At 42.5% G+C, this 17868-nt stretch overlaps 3 protein-coding genes across 5 annotated transcripts in view; all 3 read right to left on the bottom strand.

Moving 5' to 3' along the window:
- The window catches only part of LOC144457803 (complement decay-accelerating factor-like), a 30295-nt gene extending 25245 nt beyond the window's left edge, over positions 1-5050 (bottom strand). The window contains exon 1 of the mRNA XM_078156351.1: positions 4627-5050. Coding sequence (XP_078012477.1) covers positions 4627-4843 — 217 coding nt within the window. The 5' untranslated portion in view covers positions 4844-5050. The remainder of the gene's footprint in view (positions 1-4626) is intronic.
- The window catches only part of LOC110203608 (membrane cofactor protein-like), a 237841-nt gene that overhangs the window by 47480 nt on the left and 172493 nt on the right, over positions 1-17868 (bottom strand).
- LOC110203606 (complement receptor type 2-like) overlaps positions 1-17868 on the bottom strand; it is a 126953-nt gene that overhangs the window by 93585 nt on the left and 15500 nt on the right. Inside the window, exon 9 of one of the 3 annotated variants that reach the window (XM_078156346.1) lies at positions 8367-8501. The exons of 1 other annotated variant lie outside the window; for it this stretch is intronic. In XM_078156346.1, the coding sequence (XP_078012472.1) occupies positions 8488-8501 (14 nt within the window). In that variant the 3' untranslated portion in view covers positions 8367-8487. Of the gene's footprint in view, positions 1-8366; positions 8502-12352; positions 17174-17868 lie in introns of those variants that run through there. One more of the 3 variants, XM_078156342.1, reaches the window with a different exon arrangement.

Below are 17868 nucleotides of genomic sequence, written 5' to 3'. Positions count from 1 at the left end.
CTGTGAAGACTTCTTAGAAGAATAAATACAAATTGTATTGTGACTCAAGGCAGGCACAGAAGCCCAATAGGCCTAAGGTTTTTGGGGTTTTTTACTTTTTTAAAAATTTTATTAATTTATTTTGATCTATCAACAATCAGTTCTATATGCTTTTGAGTTTAGAACTTTTCTGCCCCTTCCTCCCCACCACCCTCCCCAAGATGGCACAGAATATAATATACGCTAGACATTAACATTCCTATTAAACATATTTTCACATTAGTGAAGTTGTAAGTATAAATTTTCACTACTGTTTCGCTTTTGACCACTGCCTCCCTCAGTCCCACCCACCCTTTCCCTCTTCTTCCCCTTTAGCCTTACTGCTTCTTCCCTCCCATCTATTCCCACCTCCCTTTTCTTTCCCCTTTTCCCTCCTACTGCCTATAGGGCAAGTTAGATTTCCATACCTGATTATGTTATTTCCCTCCTTGAGCCAAATCTGATGAGAGTAAGGTTCAAACAATGCTCAAACCCCCTGCCTTCTTTCCCTCCGCTGTAATAGGATTTTCTATCTTTTCCTGCAATGTCATTTACCCTTGTCTTCCTCCTCCTTTCTCAGTACATTTTCTAAAGATCAGACTAATCCACTTACTTGGATCCATTTAATCTACTTGATTAGATTTTTTTTTGTCATTACATCAAAGTCAACTAATATCCACCACCTTTATATATACTCCTTTAACATGGTGTAATAACCATACAGTTCTCAAGAGATGCAAGTGTCATCTTCCCTTGCAGGGATGTAAACAGTCCACCCTTATGAACAACATATTGTATCTTTCTGTCCCATTTACCTTTTCACGTCTTTCTTGAATCTTGTACTTGAAGATCAAATTTTTTTGTTGAGCTCTGGTCTTTTTATCAGGAAGGCTTGGAAGTCCCCTACTTTGTTGAATATCCATTTCGTTCCTTGAAAAATCATACTCATTTTTGCAGGGTAGTTGATCCTTGGCTGTAATCCAAGCTCCTTTGCCTTATGGAATATCCTGCGGTCTTTTAATGTAGAAGCTGCAAGGTCCTGTGTAATCCTGACTGTGGTTCCATGATATTTAAACTGTTTCTTTCTGGCTGCTTACAACACCTTCTCTTTCATCTGATAATTTTGGAATTTTGCTATTATATTCCTTGGCATTGTCAATTTGGGATCTCTTTGAGGTGGTGACCAGTGTATTCTTTCTATGGTTATTTTATCTTCTGGTTCTAGGACTTCAGGGCAATTTTCCTTTATGATTTCCTGAAAGATACTGTCCCGACTCTTTTTTTCATCATGATTTTCAGGTAGTCCAATAATTTTTAAATTGTCTCTCCTGGATCGATTTTCCAGGTCAGCTGTTTTACAGATGAGGTATTTTACTTTTTCATCTATTTTTTTCATTTTTTTGTTTCTGTTTGACTCAGTCTTGCTCTCTCATAGAGACATTAGTTTCCATTTGTCCAATTCTAGTTTTTAAAACATTGTTTTCTTCTTTTAGTTTTTGTACTTCCTTCTCCAATTGGCCAATTGTATTTTTAAGGGATTTGTTTTCTTCAGTGTAATTTTTTCCAGTTTACCAATTGTGCTTTTTAGCAACTTGTTTTCTTAAGTGTATTTTTTTTCCAATTAGCCAACTGTATTTTTTAAGAACTCTTTTACCTCTCTCATTAGACTTTTAAAATCCTTATTGAGTTCTTCTAAGAAGGCTTTTTGGGCTTCAGACCAGTTCATATTCCCTTTTAATGTTGCAGATTTGGGTTTCTTGATAATGTTGTCCTTTTCCGAATTTCTGTCTTGATCTTCACTCTTCTCATAAGATGAATCTATGGTATGTTTCTTTCTACTTATGGTGTTTCTCTATTCCCTGGCCTTTAGAGAGATTGAGCTCTTCTGCTGGGGGCACAGAGGGCACTGACCCAAGCTTCTTGTGTTGGGAGCCTAGGTCTTAGTCACTGGCTTTGTGTGCTGGGGCCTCTTATGTTGGCAAGTGGAGGCTGTAGAGCTCTGGCAGCTTACCTCCATGTTGGGCTACAATCAGCAAGGCTGGAACTTTCAGGCAATTTTAGGTTGCCTGCTTTTCCTTTCCTTTAGCTTTCTTCAGCTCCTTTTAGATGGCTGCTGCAGGATGTTTATCTGCCTGGGGCCCCCTGCAGTGTTGTCTCCCTCCATTCTGCTAATGCACCGGGAGATTCCTTTGGTAGATGCCGAGGCACCTGGTGGTTTTCTGAGCTGGTTTCCCGGTTCCCCCACCCTCACTGAGGCACTCAGAGGTCCAGGTGTTGGTGTTTGCCTGCTCTACCACCTGGGCTTCAGGATTCTTCACATTGGAGGTTCAGGCTCTACAGCACCTGGTGTTGGGTTGGAATCAGCAAGGCTGGGCTTTAGGAAGCTTTAGGTTTTTCTTCAGCTCCTTTCAGATGAATGCTGCAGGGTACTTGTCCCCCTGGGGCCCCTTGTAATTCTGCCTCCCTTATTTTTGCTGAGGCACTGGGAGACCCATTTGCTGGGCTGCTGCACTGCTGTTCCCAGTCTTCTAGTTCAGCTGTTCTAGGGTTTTTTTTTTCTGGGGTGATATTTTCTGGGTTTTCAAAGGTTAATAGGGGAGGGTGAGAGTGACTACCTTTTTACTCTGCCATCCTGGCTCCCAGAAGCTGAAATCCCCTAAGTTTCGATTTAGTGGAAATCACCTGATTTACAGGAATCCAACCACAAGTACCCCCCCCCATGCCATTGTTCAGTGGTTAAAGTTTGCGAAGCCTGAAACCCTTGAAGCCCCCCTGCATTCTGTTGTACCTGTTGCTATATTTCAGTCATGGTGATACAGCACAGCATCTACCTTGACTGCACATTTTTAACTGTTTCTTTGGCAACACTTCAGTAAACTAAGGAGCTAAATACAGATATGTATATAGTTTCTTTTGTTTCTATAGAGTGTGAGCCAAACATTGGCCAGTTGGTGGGAGGAAGGCTTTACCCATTAGGGCTATTTAATCTGGTTCTTCTGCTTCTGTAATCTGTCTCCTCCCATCAGAACATCCTGGTGGAGGGTCACCCTATTCTCAAGAATAGCAAATAAATTAACTTTCTGTTTCTCCTTGAAAAACCTCTAAGTGTTTTCTAATTTGAGTCGCATCACACACAGTGTTTAGCACAGTGCCTAGCACTTACTAGGCACTATTGCTGATTCCTTTCCTCCCTCTTTCAACCATGACACCAGGTTTCTTCTCACCCTTGGCATACCTATTCAAGAAACAAGGTTTGATATGATATGAGTCATATTACAGTCAAAGCCCTAACATGAATTTATGTCTTAGGGAGGCAAAATGATAATCAAAGATTTCATTTCAAAACCTCATTTCCAAATCTCTAGTTACTTTTTTAGTGTTATCTGAATAGAAATAGCTCCAAGATTTGGGCTTTCTACTGCTCTGACAAAGTATGAGTTATCAGTCTAAAACAAATGTGGAGTCCTGAGTGCAGCCCTGACTCATCATTGAAATGATTATTTCCAAATAGTTTTAAAAGGAAGGACACACAAGGAATGGCTGCCAATTGCAAATACTTTTTGTCTCTCATTTTGATCCAGTTAACCTCACAAAGGACTAATAAAACCTAAACCAATGGTACATTAATATTAGGACTTAAGTAGCTTTTCTCCCAACTCAGGAGCCATACAAGATAACGTTACTGGGACAAATGGGATGCTCCATACTCTCTCAATAATATGGTTTGCTCAAAAACCCTTCAGGAGAAATGAGGATTAGTGCTAACCTACAAATAACTGTGTTTGAAACAGTTTCTAAATGAGGCCCTGACACAGGTCACCATAACACAAAGTTCTCGGTCAACTTAAAGCAAAGATACCTAGCCCACTCAAGCATTCTCTCCAGTGGACAAAAATGCCACTGCCTTCTGTACATGTATGCGTATGTGTATATACGCACACATATGTACATATGTATAACTTTCCTATTTCTGTTAAAGTAGTTGGGTGGTGAAACTACTTCAGTTATTCTAAGGTTTCTTTCAGCGGCCAAAAAACTCCCACCAAACACAAAACAAAAATTGGAGTGGAGAGAGTGTCGAGACACCGACTTCCCCTTTAGTCAATTTAAAAGCCCCCCAGAGAGCTGGCCTCGCCATTTTAGGGTCACCCCTTTACAGCTGACCCGGCTCCATTATCCCTCGCATTCTTCAGGCTGACATCTGCTACAGCCCTTTCATTTCTATCTTCGACTCCAGCCACCTTTCATTTCTATCTTCGACTCCAGCCAGCAGCGTGGCGCCCGGCACACAGCAGGTACTCAATAAACGCTTGATTCCTTTTAATGACTCGGATTCCGTTTCCACAAATCAACAGCATAATTGTGAGCACTATGAAAGCACTAATAGAAGGAGTTTCCCGGAGCGTGGACCGCCAGAAAGGCTCGTCAATCGCTGACCAATTCCCAGCGGGAAGGGAGCCAGGCTCAGGACCCCCCCGGGGAGAGGAGCCGTCTGGAGGGGAGGAGCAGCAGTCTGAGCTCCGAAGCCCCCTCGCACCCTCGGCCCCTCCCCGCTGTGTCTCCCTCCCCCACCCCACCTGCGGCCCCGGCCCCGGCGCCCCTCCTCACCCAAGTTCAGCGGCAGGGCGAGCAGAGCTCGGGGGAGTAGCGCCAACGCCCCGAGGAGCCCCACGGAGCAGAGCCAGGCCCCGCGGCGGGGACACGCCCCCATGGCTGAGGCGCGAGGCTCTAGGTGGACTCGGGATCCTCCTCGGACCGCGAGGCAGGAGCGTCCCCAGCGGCTGCTCTCCTCTGCTGACTGACGCCGAGGTGACTCTATCAGCATTTAACAGGCAGCGTCAGGTCCTGGCTCTGGGTGGGACCCGCTGCTGGAGAAGTCCGCGATTAGTCCGGGGCGGGTCCTCCCGGGGGTGGGGCGAGGGAGGGGAGCTCTTCCTGTTGGAGACGGCCCCGCCCTGGCATTGACCGTAAACGACGCTCCGCCCTCTGGGAACGGTGGGGGGAGGGGAAGGGAACCGGAAGCTGCAGGAGGTCCGGGGAAAGCCACTTCCGCTGGTCTCGGAAAGTTGCCGCAGTACTTCGTAGGTACGGAAGCTCTCCCGCACCGCTACCTGCTCCCTGTCTGATACGGGATGGGAGCCTGCGCTGCTTGGTGGCCCCTGCAGTGGCCAAGGCTGGGCCCTCTGGGCGCCCCTGTAGCCAGGAGGCCGCCCAGGAGCAGGCCCCGAGGGCACCTCGAGCTTTCTTCTTGTTTCTGAAAACCTCAACAATAGTTTTCGCTCTCCGCCCTCCCTCTTTTCTTGTCTCTTGTGCACTCCTCCCCCAGGGAAAACTGTCCCCAAGCCAGGGAGAGTTTCTGGGCCGGAGAAGGGTCACCGCGGGGGTTCCCTGCCCAAAGTGGAAAAAACAAAACAAAACAGGAAAATGAGTCAGAATTTCCAAGGGCCTGACCAACTGCACAGCTGTGTCTGCCTCTCAGGAAAACATGAGGAGCACCTGTGGCCTGTATCCCTTGGGTGGATGTTAAGAGAATTACACTTGACATTTAATTATAGTCATCAGCCAATAAGCGTTTATTAAGCACCTACTATGTGCCAGGCACTGTGCTAAGCCTGGCGATGGAAAAAAAAATTCTCTCATGGAGCTCACAATTTAATGGAGAAGACAAATGTGTGCAAACAAGGATAACTAGAGAATAATTAATGGAGGGAAGACACTAAAAATAATAAGAGTTGGGAAAAGTTACCTGTAGAAGATGGGACTTAATTGGGACTTGAAGGAAGCCAAGAGGCAGAGATGAGGAGGGGAAGCCAGAAAAAAAAATACTTGGAGCACCCAGGTGGAGTGTTTTTGGTTTGGGGAACAGCAAGAAGGATGGCTTGATGGAGAGTGTGTGACCAGGTGTTAGGTGTAGGAAGATTGGAAAGGGGTGGGGTAGGGGGAGGAGGAATTGGGAGAAAAAGGAATTTGTTAGAGGATTCAGTACTTGATTCTGAGGTAACTGCCCCTGGAGTTTAGTGTGTAGGAGGTAGTATGGTAGCCTGGAGGTACTGGAGGGTGGATTGGAGTGGACAAAGTTCTGAGGCAAGTGGACCCACCAGCAAGCTATTGCAGTGTCCAAGCATGAGCTGATGACAGCCTGCAACAGAGTGGTAGTTGTGTCAGAGAAGGGGGCATAATTGAGACATGTTACAAAGATGAAATGGCTAGATGAATAGATCTGAAAGATATCTGCACAGAAATGATAATTGAATCCATGGGAGCTGATGACATCACCTAGTGAACCATGTAGAGTTTAACTGGTTCACCAAGGGGTAAAGACAGGGAAAAGAGTAGAGAGTGGCTAGTGCAGGGGTGATAGCCTGGGAGAGAACTGAGGGGTTGAGGGATTTGAGGTCACAATGTGGAGGAAGAGTAAGGTGTGGTAAAGAAAGGCGGGAGAGAGGTGAATAGCTAATAGGTTATGGTCAAATAAGAGGATTTGGGAATTAACCAATTATTGATTGGAATTATTCAAAATCACCATTCTTATGGAGGTGGTGCATTTGTGGCAAAATCAAGTGTATTACTGTCTTTTTGTATGTCTGAGGTGGAGGAGCAGGTCATGGGAAGTGAGTAGGTTGAGGAACTGAATGACTAGGGTATACTACATGATTGTCTCCTTTGATTCTCACAACTACCATGTGAGGTAGGTACTACAGGTGTTTTTATCCTCATTTCAGTGTAACATACTGCCTCTCCTTAATTGTTTTCTATTGACATAGCTTTGTCCTCTGCATGTTATCTCATTTGTTCCTGCTATACAGGTATGGCAGGTACTCTAACTTCTGTTTTACAGGTGAAGAAGAGAGGCAATAGAGGGTTGGAGGCTGATGCTACTAGAAGTGTGACCATGGGTAAGTTAATTAGACTTTCAGTGTCTCTGTCTGCTCTTTGTGACATTTGCAGGTAATTAACTGATTCTCTTTTGTATATATTTTGCATTAATTTATCTGGTTGATTGTGTCAGGTCACAAAGAGGGGATTGTTTCCCCTCAGTAGTCAGTCAGCAAACATCTGTTAAGTTCTTACTATGTACCACAGGCACCTAAGTAGAAATTTAAAAAAAAAAGTTAAGCCTGCTCTCATGGAACATGCATTCTAAAAGAGGAGACAACATGTGAACCATTAGGTCCGTACAAGATATATTATAAAGTAATCTGAGAGGGGAATATGGGTTTGGAGGGAGAAAGACCACCAGGAAAGTTCTCCTGCAGAAGGTAGGCTTTGGGCTGTCTTGAAGGAAGCCAAGGGAACTAAGAAGCTGAGGTGAGGACACAGAGCATTTGAGGCCTAGGGGACAGACAGCACAAAGACATCAAGTTGGAAGATGAGTACTGTATTCAGGGAATTGACAGGCCGGTGTAATGAGATCATAGAATGCCTGGAGGACAGCAAGATATAAAAAGACTGGAAAGGTAGGATTATGAAGAGCTTTGAATGCCAGAAAACTTTATATTTGATCCTGGTGGTAATAAGATCATAGGATCTTACTGAGTAGGGCATATAACATGGTCAGACATTTGATTTAGAATAATGACCTTGGCAACTGTGTGCAAGGGAGAGAGAGACTTAAGGCAAGGGTAGCCTTTCAAGTGTAAGCTCTTTGTGAGCAGGGACTGTTCCATTTTTATCTTTGTATTGCCAGGGCTCTAGAATGCCACTTTCTCTCCAAAGACACAAAGATGAGCATCACACAGAGGGCAATGGAATAGTGGATATAGGCAAGTTATAACATATAACCAGCAAGGAATTTTAAAAAACAGGAGCAAAGGATGTCATCAAAGAAATATATGACAGAAAGAAAAGATGGGCTGGTTATATGGGGAGAGCAAGGGATGCCAGGTATACATCCAGATAACTCCATTAATAAACTGAGAATGTCACAAATATCGAAGAGGGCCTCTGGCACATTGGGTGGGCTCCCTATGTTGAACCTGTTGGGTGATGTGAACTAGAATCTCACAGGATGGAAAGGTGTGGGTAAGTTTCAATCTGTATTATTGGAGTCAACTCAAAATAATTGAGATCACAGGTACATTTGAGTGTCCCTAAGACCCAGCACATAGTAGGTCCTTAATAAATGATTATTGAATTAATCTCCATCAGCAGAGTGAGTTTCCACATTAGGAGTTCCTGACAATGTTGAAATCACACATTCCCACCAATAACTAAGAAAACTTTGAAAGCAATTTTTGCAAAACAGTCTCAGCAAGGTTAAGAAGTGGTTGAAGGTTTGTTTGTTTTTTTTTAATACTGGTAAAGGACAATGGTAGGCTCAAGGCCAGGCTTTGACAAGTGCCCAGCCTCCAAAGGAGATGGATGTGAGTGGTACCGTTGGATTCAGAAGACCCAAATTCAAATCCCGCTTCCGGCAATACCTCTGTGACCTCTTGTTACAGTCATGTCATGTCCTGTCATCCCTCTGGATCATCTGTGAAGACCTGATAAAAGACTTTTGAATTTAATCATTAGAGCTTTAGGAGCATGCAATTTCATTAGAATGACAGTCAGAAGCTCAATTTCGAGAAATTAAGAGAAGTGTGAGGAAAGGAAGTGAAGTCAAAGTGTAGATGGCTATTTCTAGGAACTTAGCAGTGAGATGGAAAGATGAAGGACAATAACTTAATGAGGTGGCATGGTTAAATGATTTTTTAAGGGTAGGGAAGACCTGAACATGTTGTATATGGATGGATGTGATCAGTAGCCCTAGTGGAGAGTTAACTTGGCAAGAAGGACCAGCCATTGTTGACCTAAAGCATTTGACCAGTTTTGAACAGTTTATGTGCAAGGGGCTAAGGGATTGAAGGGTAAAGGGTAGTGAGTATTTAAACTTGATTACAGGACTAAAAATGTGAAAGGAGGAAAGTGAGGCCAGAGCAAAGGTGATGGACTCAGACAAGAGGGAGGGATGGAAGGACTGGAGATTATAGTGATGGTCAGGAAAAAGGTTTAGAAGTAATGAGGCACAGGGAGGATGGAAGAACAAAAGATTTTGATTAGAGACAGGAATTTCATAGTTCAGCATCATCAGGGTTCTTCATTATTCTGTGATGGTGAGGCTTAAGGTACTACCACTTCTGTGAGGAGAATGGAGATGGAGGTCATGGGAGTTGAGATTCATGAACCTCAGTTCAGTACCAGAGGATTTAAAGGGACATCAACATGACTATTGAAGTTTCCAAGTTTGAAGACAGTGTTGGAATAGAGAAGGAAGATTATGAGTCTGGTAATGAAGCCCTTGAGAAAAATTGAAAGTAAAGTAGAGCCAGGTAGATGGCAACAAGAAGAATTTGGACTGGTTGATATAGACTGATAAAATAAACCTCAAAGGAGAGAAGGTTCTTGAGTGAACAGCCTCAGAGGGAGGGTCTAGAAGTGGCCTTGGAAAACAAGAAATATGCTGATTTTTCCTGGCTCAGTGTGTTGGGGAGGAAGGAGAAATGTGAGAGAAGGAGCAGGCCACACTGGAAAGAAATGTCTGTGACTGTCAGGGCAAGTGACACTGAAACACTTCAGAGCTCTGACAGAGGCCTTGACCAGCCATGATTCCAGGGGGCAAATGTATTACTTACCTCCTGACAGAGAGGTGCTGGACAAGACATATTTTTAGACTTGGCCAGTATGGGAGATTGTCTTTGCCTGACTATGTATGTTTGTTAAAAGGGGCTTTTTTTTTCATGTTTTCCCTCCTCTCTTCCTGGGAGATTAGATGAGGTAGAAGTAAAGAGAGAGAAAGTGAGAGAACATAAAAGAAAGTGGAAGAAGTGAGAGTTAGTGCTTGTTAATTGAAATAAGATCAAAGTTAATTTGCAAACATCCTGTCAGATTAAAAAAAAAAAGGATGAGAGAGATCTAGGATTAAAGTTTGTTAATGATAGAGTGAGGGATGCAGAGGGCCCAGTGGAAGCAGAGGTTAGAGAAAGGAGGACTGAGGCTTAGTTGGATAGTGGTTATCAAATATTAGTTAGAGATAACTATTTATCTAAGGCAGAATGTGATGATGGCAAGGGAAGAATCTAAAACTATTCTTAAGAGATTTTAGGACAGCTTATTTTCATGTGGGGAAAATCAGGGATGGTTGCCTGGATAGAGTCAAACCTGAGAGGGGCCTTAAAGGATAAGAAGTCAAACAGGAGAGATGTGGAGGGAGTGTGTTCCAGGCACAGGGAATGATCCACCCAAATGCAAGGAGGGCTGTACAGAGTATTATCAGAAAACAGTAGTGTGGGTCATAGGGAGTGTGAATAAAGGGGTGTGGAGTGGAAAAGAATAAGGTGTGTTTGAGATACAGTAAAAAACAACCTGCCTTGAACAGAAGATTTGAGGTGTGGAAAATAAGTTTGAAATAAGATAATTGAGGGCTTTATATTCCAGACGTCAGGTGTTCAGACTTAGACAAGGGACCTATGTAAATAGAGGAGTGACAGAAATAGAACATTACATGAGGAAAGCAGTACTTTGAAAAATTCTTTTGGAATGCTTAACTTGAATGTATAAGTAGAGGCTATATCAGATTGCATGCCGTCGAGGGGAGAGGGGGAGGGAGAGGAAAGGGGAGAAAATTTAAAACTCAAAATCTTATGGAAATGAATGTTGAAAACTGAAAATAAATAAATTATTTAAAAAATAAAAGAAAGAAAAATTCATTTGGAAGATGTAAGTAATGTGCCAAGGAAAGCCAAATGGTTCTGGAGTCAAGAAGACCTGAGTTCAAATTTGGCCTCAGACACTTAGTAGGTTGGTAATCCTGAGAAAGTTACTTAACCTCTCCTCAATCCAGTGGAAAAGCAAATAAACCACTCCAGTGTTTTTGCCAAGAAAACCTATTGACACGATTGGTATGATATGGTCCACAGGGTCATGAAGATTCATAAATGACTGAACAACTGAACAGCAACAAGGAATGTACAGAGTCTATTGGGAGTTGGAAGAAGCCTGGACACAGGAAGATTAATCGGGAAGCTCCATAGTGATGAGTGAAAACCAAGTCTGGGTGGTGGTAGACTGAAAAATGTTCATTTTTGGAAAGGAGTTTTAGGACATAAAGCCCAACCTACACTTGAACAAGAGTCCTTTCTACAATATAGTTGAAAATTAGTCATCAGAAATGGACAGAGGATGGAAAGAGAGGAACAGTGAGCAGGCCAGTGTCACTCAGTTGTGGAGTACAGGAAAGGGGAGTCAAAGCAGAAGAAGGAAGGGGCCATGTTGTGGAGAGTATTAAAGGCCAAACAAGAATTGTCTATTTGACGATAGACAGTAAGTGAAAGGGAAGGGATGATATGGCCATACCTATGTTAGGAAGATCATGTTGGTAGCAGAGTGAAGATGGGCTGGAGTAGGGAGAGACTTGAGGCAGGGAGACCCACCAGAAAGGTATCTCAGTAGTCTAGTGATGTGATAAGGGTCTGCACCTGGGAGGTGGGAAGGGGAAGAACCCTCAGGTGTTATGAAGGTAGAATTGGCAGGACTTGGCAGCAGATTGGTTATGGGGTGAGGAGTCAAGGATGACACCTAGGGTATGAGCATGGAGGCTGAAGGGCATAGTAAATAGAGAGCCAGCCTCAGAGTCAGGACAAGCTAGGTTCAAGTCCCACTTCTGACTCAGGCTGTGTGACTCTAGACCAGATCTAGCAACCTCTCAGTGCCTCCAGGCAACTCTAACATTGTAAGGTGCAGAGTAGGTGCTGATCCAAAGGGAGTGTCTTATACCAGTGAAATTCAAAGGTCCAATTCAAAAAGAAAAATCCTCCCATACCTAGCATGGGGCTTTGTGCCAGTGATAAGCATTTAATTAATGGCTGCTGAATGACAGAGTATCAGAGATTGTAGTTCTTTGGTACTTAGGACTCAAGAATGATCTGACTTCTGCACATTATTTTGTAAATTAAGAACAGAATGCATATATTTGTTGTAAAACAGCAAGTGTGTATGTGTGTGTGTGTGTGTTGTGTGTGTGTGTGTGTGTACACTGCATGTAGGCAGCAATCCGTGGTAGGCTGGCCAGCACAATTCAATGACTGAAATATATTTAGCATACTTCTTTTTCTCTGAAAATTTTTAATGCATATCATTAAACCTTCTTGCTATGTTAACTGCATTATCATATGATATGTGATTCAATCTTTTAACACATTTTATAAAACGTGAAATTTTGTAAAGTTTTGGTACTTTTATGGCTCTTTGTAATGCCTTCTTTAGCTGGTGGGTCAATCTGGCACTGAACCTTATAAAATATGACTAGGTGGGTGTGGGTGTGGGTGTATGGTATTTGCTTTGAAACCTTACATGAATAGGTTGATGACAACTTTATTAAATGAAAAGGGCGCTCACATGGAGGGCTGCATTCCAATGATTTATAACAAGACTGAGAATCCCAGATAAACGAAAACATTCAGAAGAAAAACTGAAAGATGTTGGAAGATAAATATGGCTCTAAAGGCTGTCCAAAAGTAAGCATTAATGATAAGGATATGGTATTCCTGCCTGAAATGTGTCCTTTCCTTACCACTGTCTCTGGATTCCCTAGTTTCCTTCACAATTCAACTCAAGCACCTTTACTGATCCCCCTTGCTGTTAATGTGTACCCACAAAAAAGGCTTGGTGTCTGTTTTGTATATATGCTTGTCTGCTGTGGTAGACTCCCCATGAACAGACTGGGTCCTTCCTTTACAATAATAATAATAATAACAAACATTTATATGTAACTTGGTATGTGCCAGGTACTGTGTCAAATGCTTTACATTTAATACCTCATTTGATCGCCACAACAACCCCAAAAGATAGGTACTATGATTGTCTCAATTCTACAGTTGAGGAAACTGAAGCACACAGAAGTTAAGTGACTTGCCCAAGGTCATACAAGTAGTAAGCATCTGAGGCTGGATTTGTATGAAGTTCTTCCTGACTGTAGGCCCAGGCACCTTTCACAAAGCAATGGTATTTTCTTCTTGTTACACTTTATTGTTCTACTGAGTATACAGTAAATGCCAGAGAAGCATGCCAGGGAAAGGCAGTTCTGAAGAGGCTTTTATATGTCACAGAATATATGAGCTATGATTCCACTCCTGTCTTGGTGACCAAGACTACCTGAGGGCCTGTTTTATGAGCTATTTATCCTGTATGTTTCATAGCTAAATTCCCAAGCTTGGAGGTGAAACAACACATCGATTTTTCTTTCTGCTCTTTAGCCACAAAGCTGCCTTTAATTTATATTATTTGAAATCACCCAGTGTAACTGGGAGAGAAAGAAGCAGGCCAGCTACTGTGGCTGTGTTTCTCATCCCTCCTCAGAGTCCCACCCTGCATGGTCCAGGAGCTATGTTGAAGGCACAAGCAATGACCTGCCCAGATGCAAAGAGGGAAGTGCAGAGTAAGACCAGGAAACAGCAGTAATCTGATTGGTTGAGAGGGAATATGAAAGAAGGGACATAGATTGGAAATTCATTAGTGGAGTTTGAGAAGGAGCCTGACTTGAACAGAAGATTTGAAGCATAAAAGGGTGAAAAATAAGGTTGGAATCGGATTACTGAGGACTATATGTTCCAGACAAAGGTGTTTAAACTCTGGAGAAAGGTCTCTTGGAGCTTCTGGAATGACATGAAACATAAAGCAGTGTTTTTGAAAAATTCATCTGGGAGTAAACAAGCAACATAGAAGGTATATTGGAGTGGGAAGGAGTCTGGCCACAGAAGACAAATGAGGGGGTTGGTATGGTGGTGAATTAGTGTGAATTAGTAATGAACCTCTTTTGGGTGGGAGTGGTAAGAAGACTAAAAGTCAGAGCTGGAAGGGAGCCTGGAGAACATCTAGCCCAAGCTGTACCTGAAAGAGAATCCCCTTTTCCTTGTTATTGTTGTTGGTCCTTCATTTTTGAAGAGGACCAATGATTTGACTGCAAACTGGATTTAAGTGAGGCAGAGCTGTACAAAGTCCTCAGCCTCACTCTCCCTTCCAGAGTCATCAAAGTCCAGTGAAAAGACAAAAATCAGCACCACTGGCAATGGCCTGGGATGTAGTAGATGATCTTGGCATCTTTGATATCTGACCAAGCTCCAAGTGCTATGCAGTACCTGCTTCAGCCGCCTTCATGGCCATTGGAACAAATTGTCTTCATCCACCCATTCTGCTGGGGGAAGACTTGACATGCTTGGAGTAGATATCCCCCTAACTCACTGACAGGTTTGAGGCCCATTGCTTACCCTCAGCCTGGTTTAGCCTGTCTGCTGAGATGGTTTTACTGGGGTGTGGCTGCCACAAGTGAGAGTTGGGTAAAGGGAGACACCAAAGGTGGATGAGCAGCTCTGAAAAGGGCTCAACAAAGGGGCAGCTAGGTGGCATAGTGGATAAAGCTCTGGCCTTGGAGTCAGGAGGACCTGAGTTAAAATCCGGCCTCAGACACATGACCCTTACTGGCTGTGTGACCCCGAGCAAGTCACTTAACCCAAATTGCCTCACAAAAAATAAAAAAAGGGCTTGACCAGTCCTCATACCAAAGGTGCTAGACTTTCCTGAACACTCCATACACCCCCCTCCCCTTTACTATATACCTGGACAAAGGGTCATCAGAAACGGACAGAAGGAGGGGCTAGTCTGAAGCTCTTTTTGCAGATCCCTAAACCTGTAACTTAGGTGGTGGTTGGCCCTGTGGTCTATTCTGACAGAGGTAACTGATGGATAGGGCTTCTATGAGTCATCAGCTGAAAGGGGCAAGCACCACAAGAAAGAATTACCTCAATTTTGTTTCTGTTTTCTCTGCTAAGGAGAATTGAATTATCTTCACGTCAGGAAATGTAACATAAAAATGATGAACTAGAAACCAAACATAGAGGAGGAAGCGATAGGAAAACATCCAGTCTCTATAAGTTCCCTAAGTTTACAGCACACAGCCCTGACAAATTCTATATGCCAGATTATTCAAAGACCTTGTAGATGTGATTGCTGACCTTTGAAAAGTTGTGGAAAGTGAGACCGGGGCCACAGGAATGGAGATGAGCAAGTGTTACACTAATTTTTAAAAACACTGTGATGTGATGGAAAGAGAGTAGGACTTGGGGTCAGGGCACCTAAGTTCAGATTTTGTTTCTGAAAGCACAAACCTTGTGATCATGAACAAATCATTTACCTCTTCGAGCCTCAGTTTCCTTAATTGTGAAATGTGGATGATATACTTTGTATTTATTGTGAAGAAAGCACTTTGTAAACCTCAAAGAACTATTCTTATTAATTATAATTATAAGCTAGTGAGTTTGACTTTCTCATTTGTCAAATTCTAGAGGACATTATTAAAGAGGCAATTTATGAGTACTTTGGAAAAGGAAACAATGATCACTATAGTCAGCATGGCTTTACGAACATTTCATGCTGTAGTAACCTCCTTTTCTTCAGTAGTTTCTTGGTCTCCTTTAGCAAGCTGTTGACTTGTTTTTCGTGATTTTCTTGCATCACTCTCATTTCTCTTCCCAGTTTTTCCTCTACTTCTCTTACTTGCTTCTCAAAATCCCTTCTGAGCTCTTTCAAGGTCTGGAATGGATTCATATTTTTCTTGGAGGCTTTGGATGTAGGAGCTTTGAATTTCTTGTCTTCTTCTGGTTGTATGTTTTGATCTTCTTTGTTACTAAAGAAAGATTCTATGGTCTGACTTTTTTTTGCACAGTTTGCTCATGATCCCAGCTAACTACTTGAGTTATACATTCTTTGTTAAGGTAGGGGTCTGCTTCCAGTGTGGAGAATGTACTGTTCCAAGCTTCAGGGGTTTTGTGCAGCTGTTTTCAGAGATACTTGTAGGGACCTGTAAATTTTCAGTTCTTCCAAGGTGGTATGATAAGGGACGAGGTGTTTACTCCTTTCCTGGCCTGTTCTCTGGTCTGTGAGTGACCACAAGCACTCTTTTCTGCCTTGGAACTATGAGGAAGATGCCTTCTGTACTGCCACTACAAGCTCTACCACGCCAGCACTCTTCCTCACCCCAGGATTGCCACCCAGAACTATGATCCAGATCCAAGTGTGGGCAAAGCAAGAGAATCCTGCCTCAGTACCAGGAAAGAGATCCCTGCAATCCTCCTCTGATCAGCCACTTGATTCCCCCTCAGTCTGTGGGCCAGAAGCTCAGGAAGCAGCCACCGCCCTGGGGCTGCACCAGGGACTGGGGCTGGGACCAAGCTTCTCTCTTTCAACGCAGTCATAGACTTTTCCCACTGACCTTCCAAGTTGTCTTTGGCATTCATGGGTTGAGAAGTCTGGAAACCACCACAGATGCCTGTGATTCAGTCCTCTGAAGCCTGCTCCAGCTTGGCTGAGGCCTGTTTTGCCTGCGTGCCCAAGCTGAACTGTGTTCCTCTCCCTGCCCAGTGTGATATACCTTTCTAATCAACTATCCAGGTTGTCTTGGGCTGGAAATTTGTTTCACTCTGTCTTTTTGTGGGTTCTCTTGCTTTGGAATTTGTTTAGAGCCATTTTTTACAGGTATTTTGAGGGGTTTGGGGGAGAGCTCAAGCAAGGCACTGCTTTTACTCCACCATCTTGGCTCTACCCCCCTGCTCATCATTTCTTATAGCACAATAGTTCCATTATATTCATACAGCACAACTTGTTCAGCCATTCCCCAATTGATGGGCATTCCCTCAATTTCGAATTCTTTGCCACCACAGAAAGAGCTGCTATAAATATTTTTGAATATGTGGGTCCTTTTCCCTTTTTTATGATCTCTTTGGGATACAGACAAGAGGTAGGACTTTGAAGGAAAAGATAAGAAGTTCTGTTTTGGACAAAGCAAGTTTGAGATACCTATGAGCAACATCCATTTTGAAATAACCAAAAGACACTAAATGATTCTATCACGCAATATCCTTATCTACATGATAATTTTTTTTCTTAGAGAATTCCCCACTTTCATATGAGAACCTAATATAGTTCCCTTTGTACTTTAGTCACCAATAAGCTAAGCATTTATTGTAAACATTTCTCTTATCGATCTTAGCTTCTGATAAAAAGCATATACAGCAGTATATATTTTGTAACACAATATAATTGAACTCACCCTTCTTTGTGTTTTGATATTAATGCCAACGTGAGACCAACAAATAGAATAAGAAGTACTGTCCCAAAACAATGCCTAGGCAGAATAGTAGGAACGTTAAATACCAGGAAAAATGTGACCAATAGGTTTCTTAACTTCTAACTTACGACTTACTAGCAATTCCTTTTCAGCCATAGTTGAATTCGTTCATATTAACATGCATCAATTTATTAACAAGCTGTATTAATACATACCTACACAGGGTTTAAGATTGAACCCTGAATGCAAAAAATCTAAGTATCAAAAAGTTTCATCAAATGGTTAAAGAGATATCCACTTGTGGAGGGGACACATGAGTACAAATACCTTTAGAACCTACTATCTTGTCTCAACAGCAACTTTCTAGTTGAATAATTAGAGCTAGACTGGGAACCAGTATCAATGTTTTTTTCATTCCCTCATTTTACATTTTATATATATATATATACATATATATATATATATATACATATATATATATATATATGAATGAATGTATTTTGTACTAATGAGTCTTCTATTTCTTCTGGCCACAGGCTGCTTCAAATAGACTATTACTACCAGTTGGACAGAGTCATCAGAACAGGACTACACTAACATAAAACAAATTTTTCTAACATCAAAAGCCAGGGCTTTCTTTGGAGTTTTTCTTCAGGTGTATAAAGATCTGAATTATAATTCTAAAGAGTATTACTTTTATATAATGGTTCAAAATGACAAACTGATGTTTAGGTAGAAAAAAGGAGACTGAA

The sequence above is a fragment of the Phascolarctos cinereus genome, unplaced genomic scaffold (assembly GCF_003287225.1).
Source record: "Phascolarctos cinereus isolate Bilbo 61053 unplaced genomic scaffold, phaCin_HiC Scaffold_5;HRSCAF=322, whole genome shotgun sequence".
NCBI classification, from domain to species: Eukaryota; Metazoa; Chordata; class Mammalia; order Diprotodontia; family Phascolarctidae; genus Phascolarctos; species Phascolarctos cinereus.
This window is presented reverse-complemented; position numbering and strand designations above follow the sequence as displayed.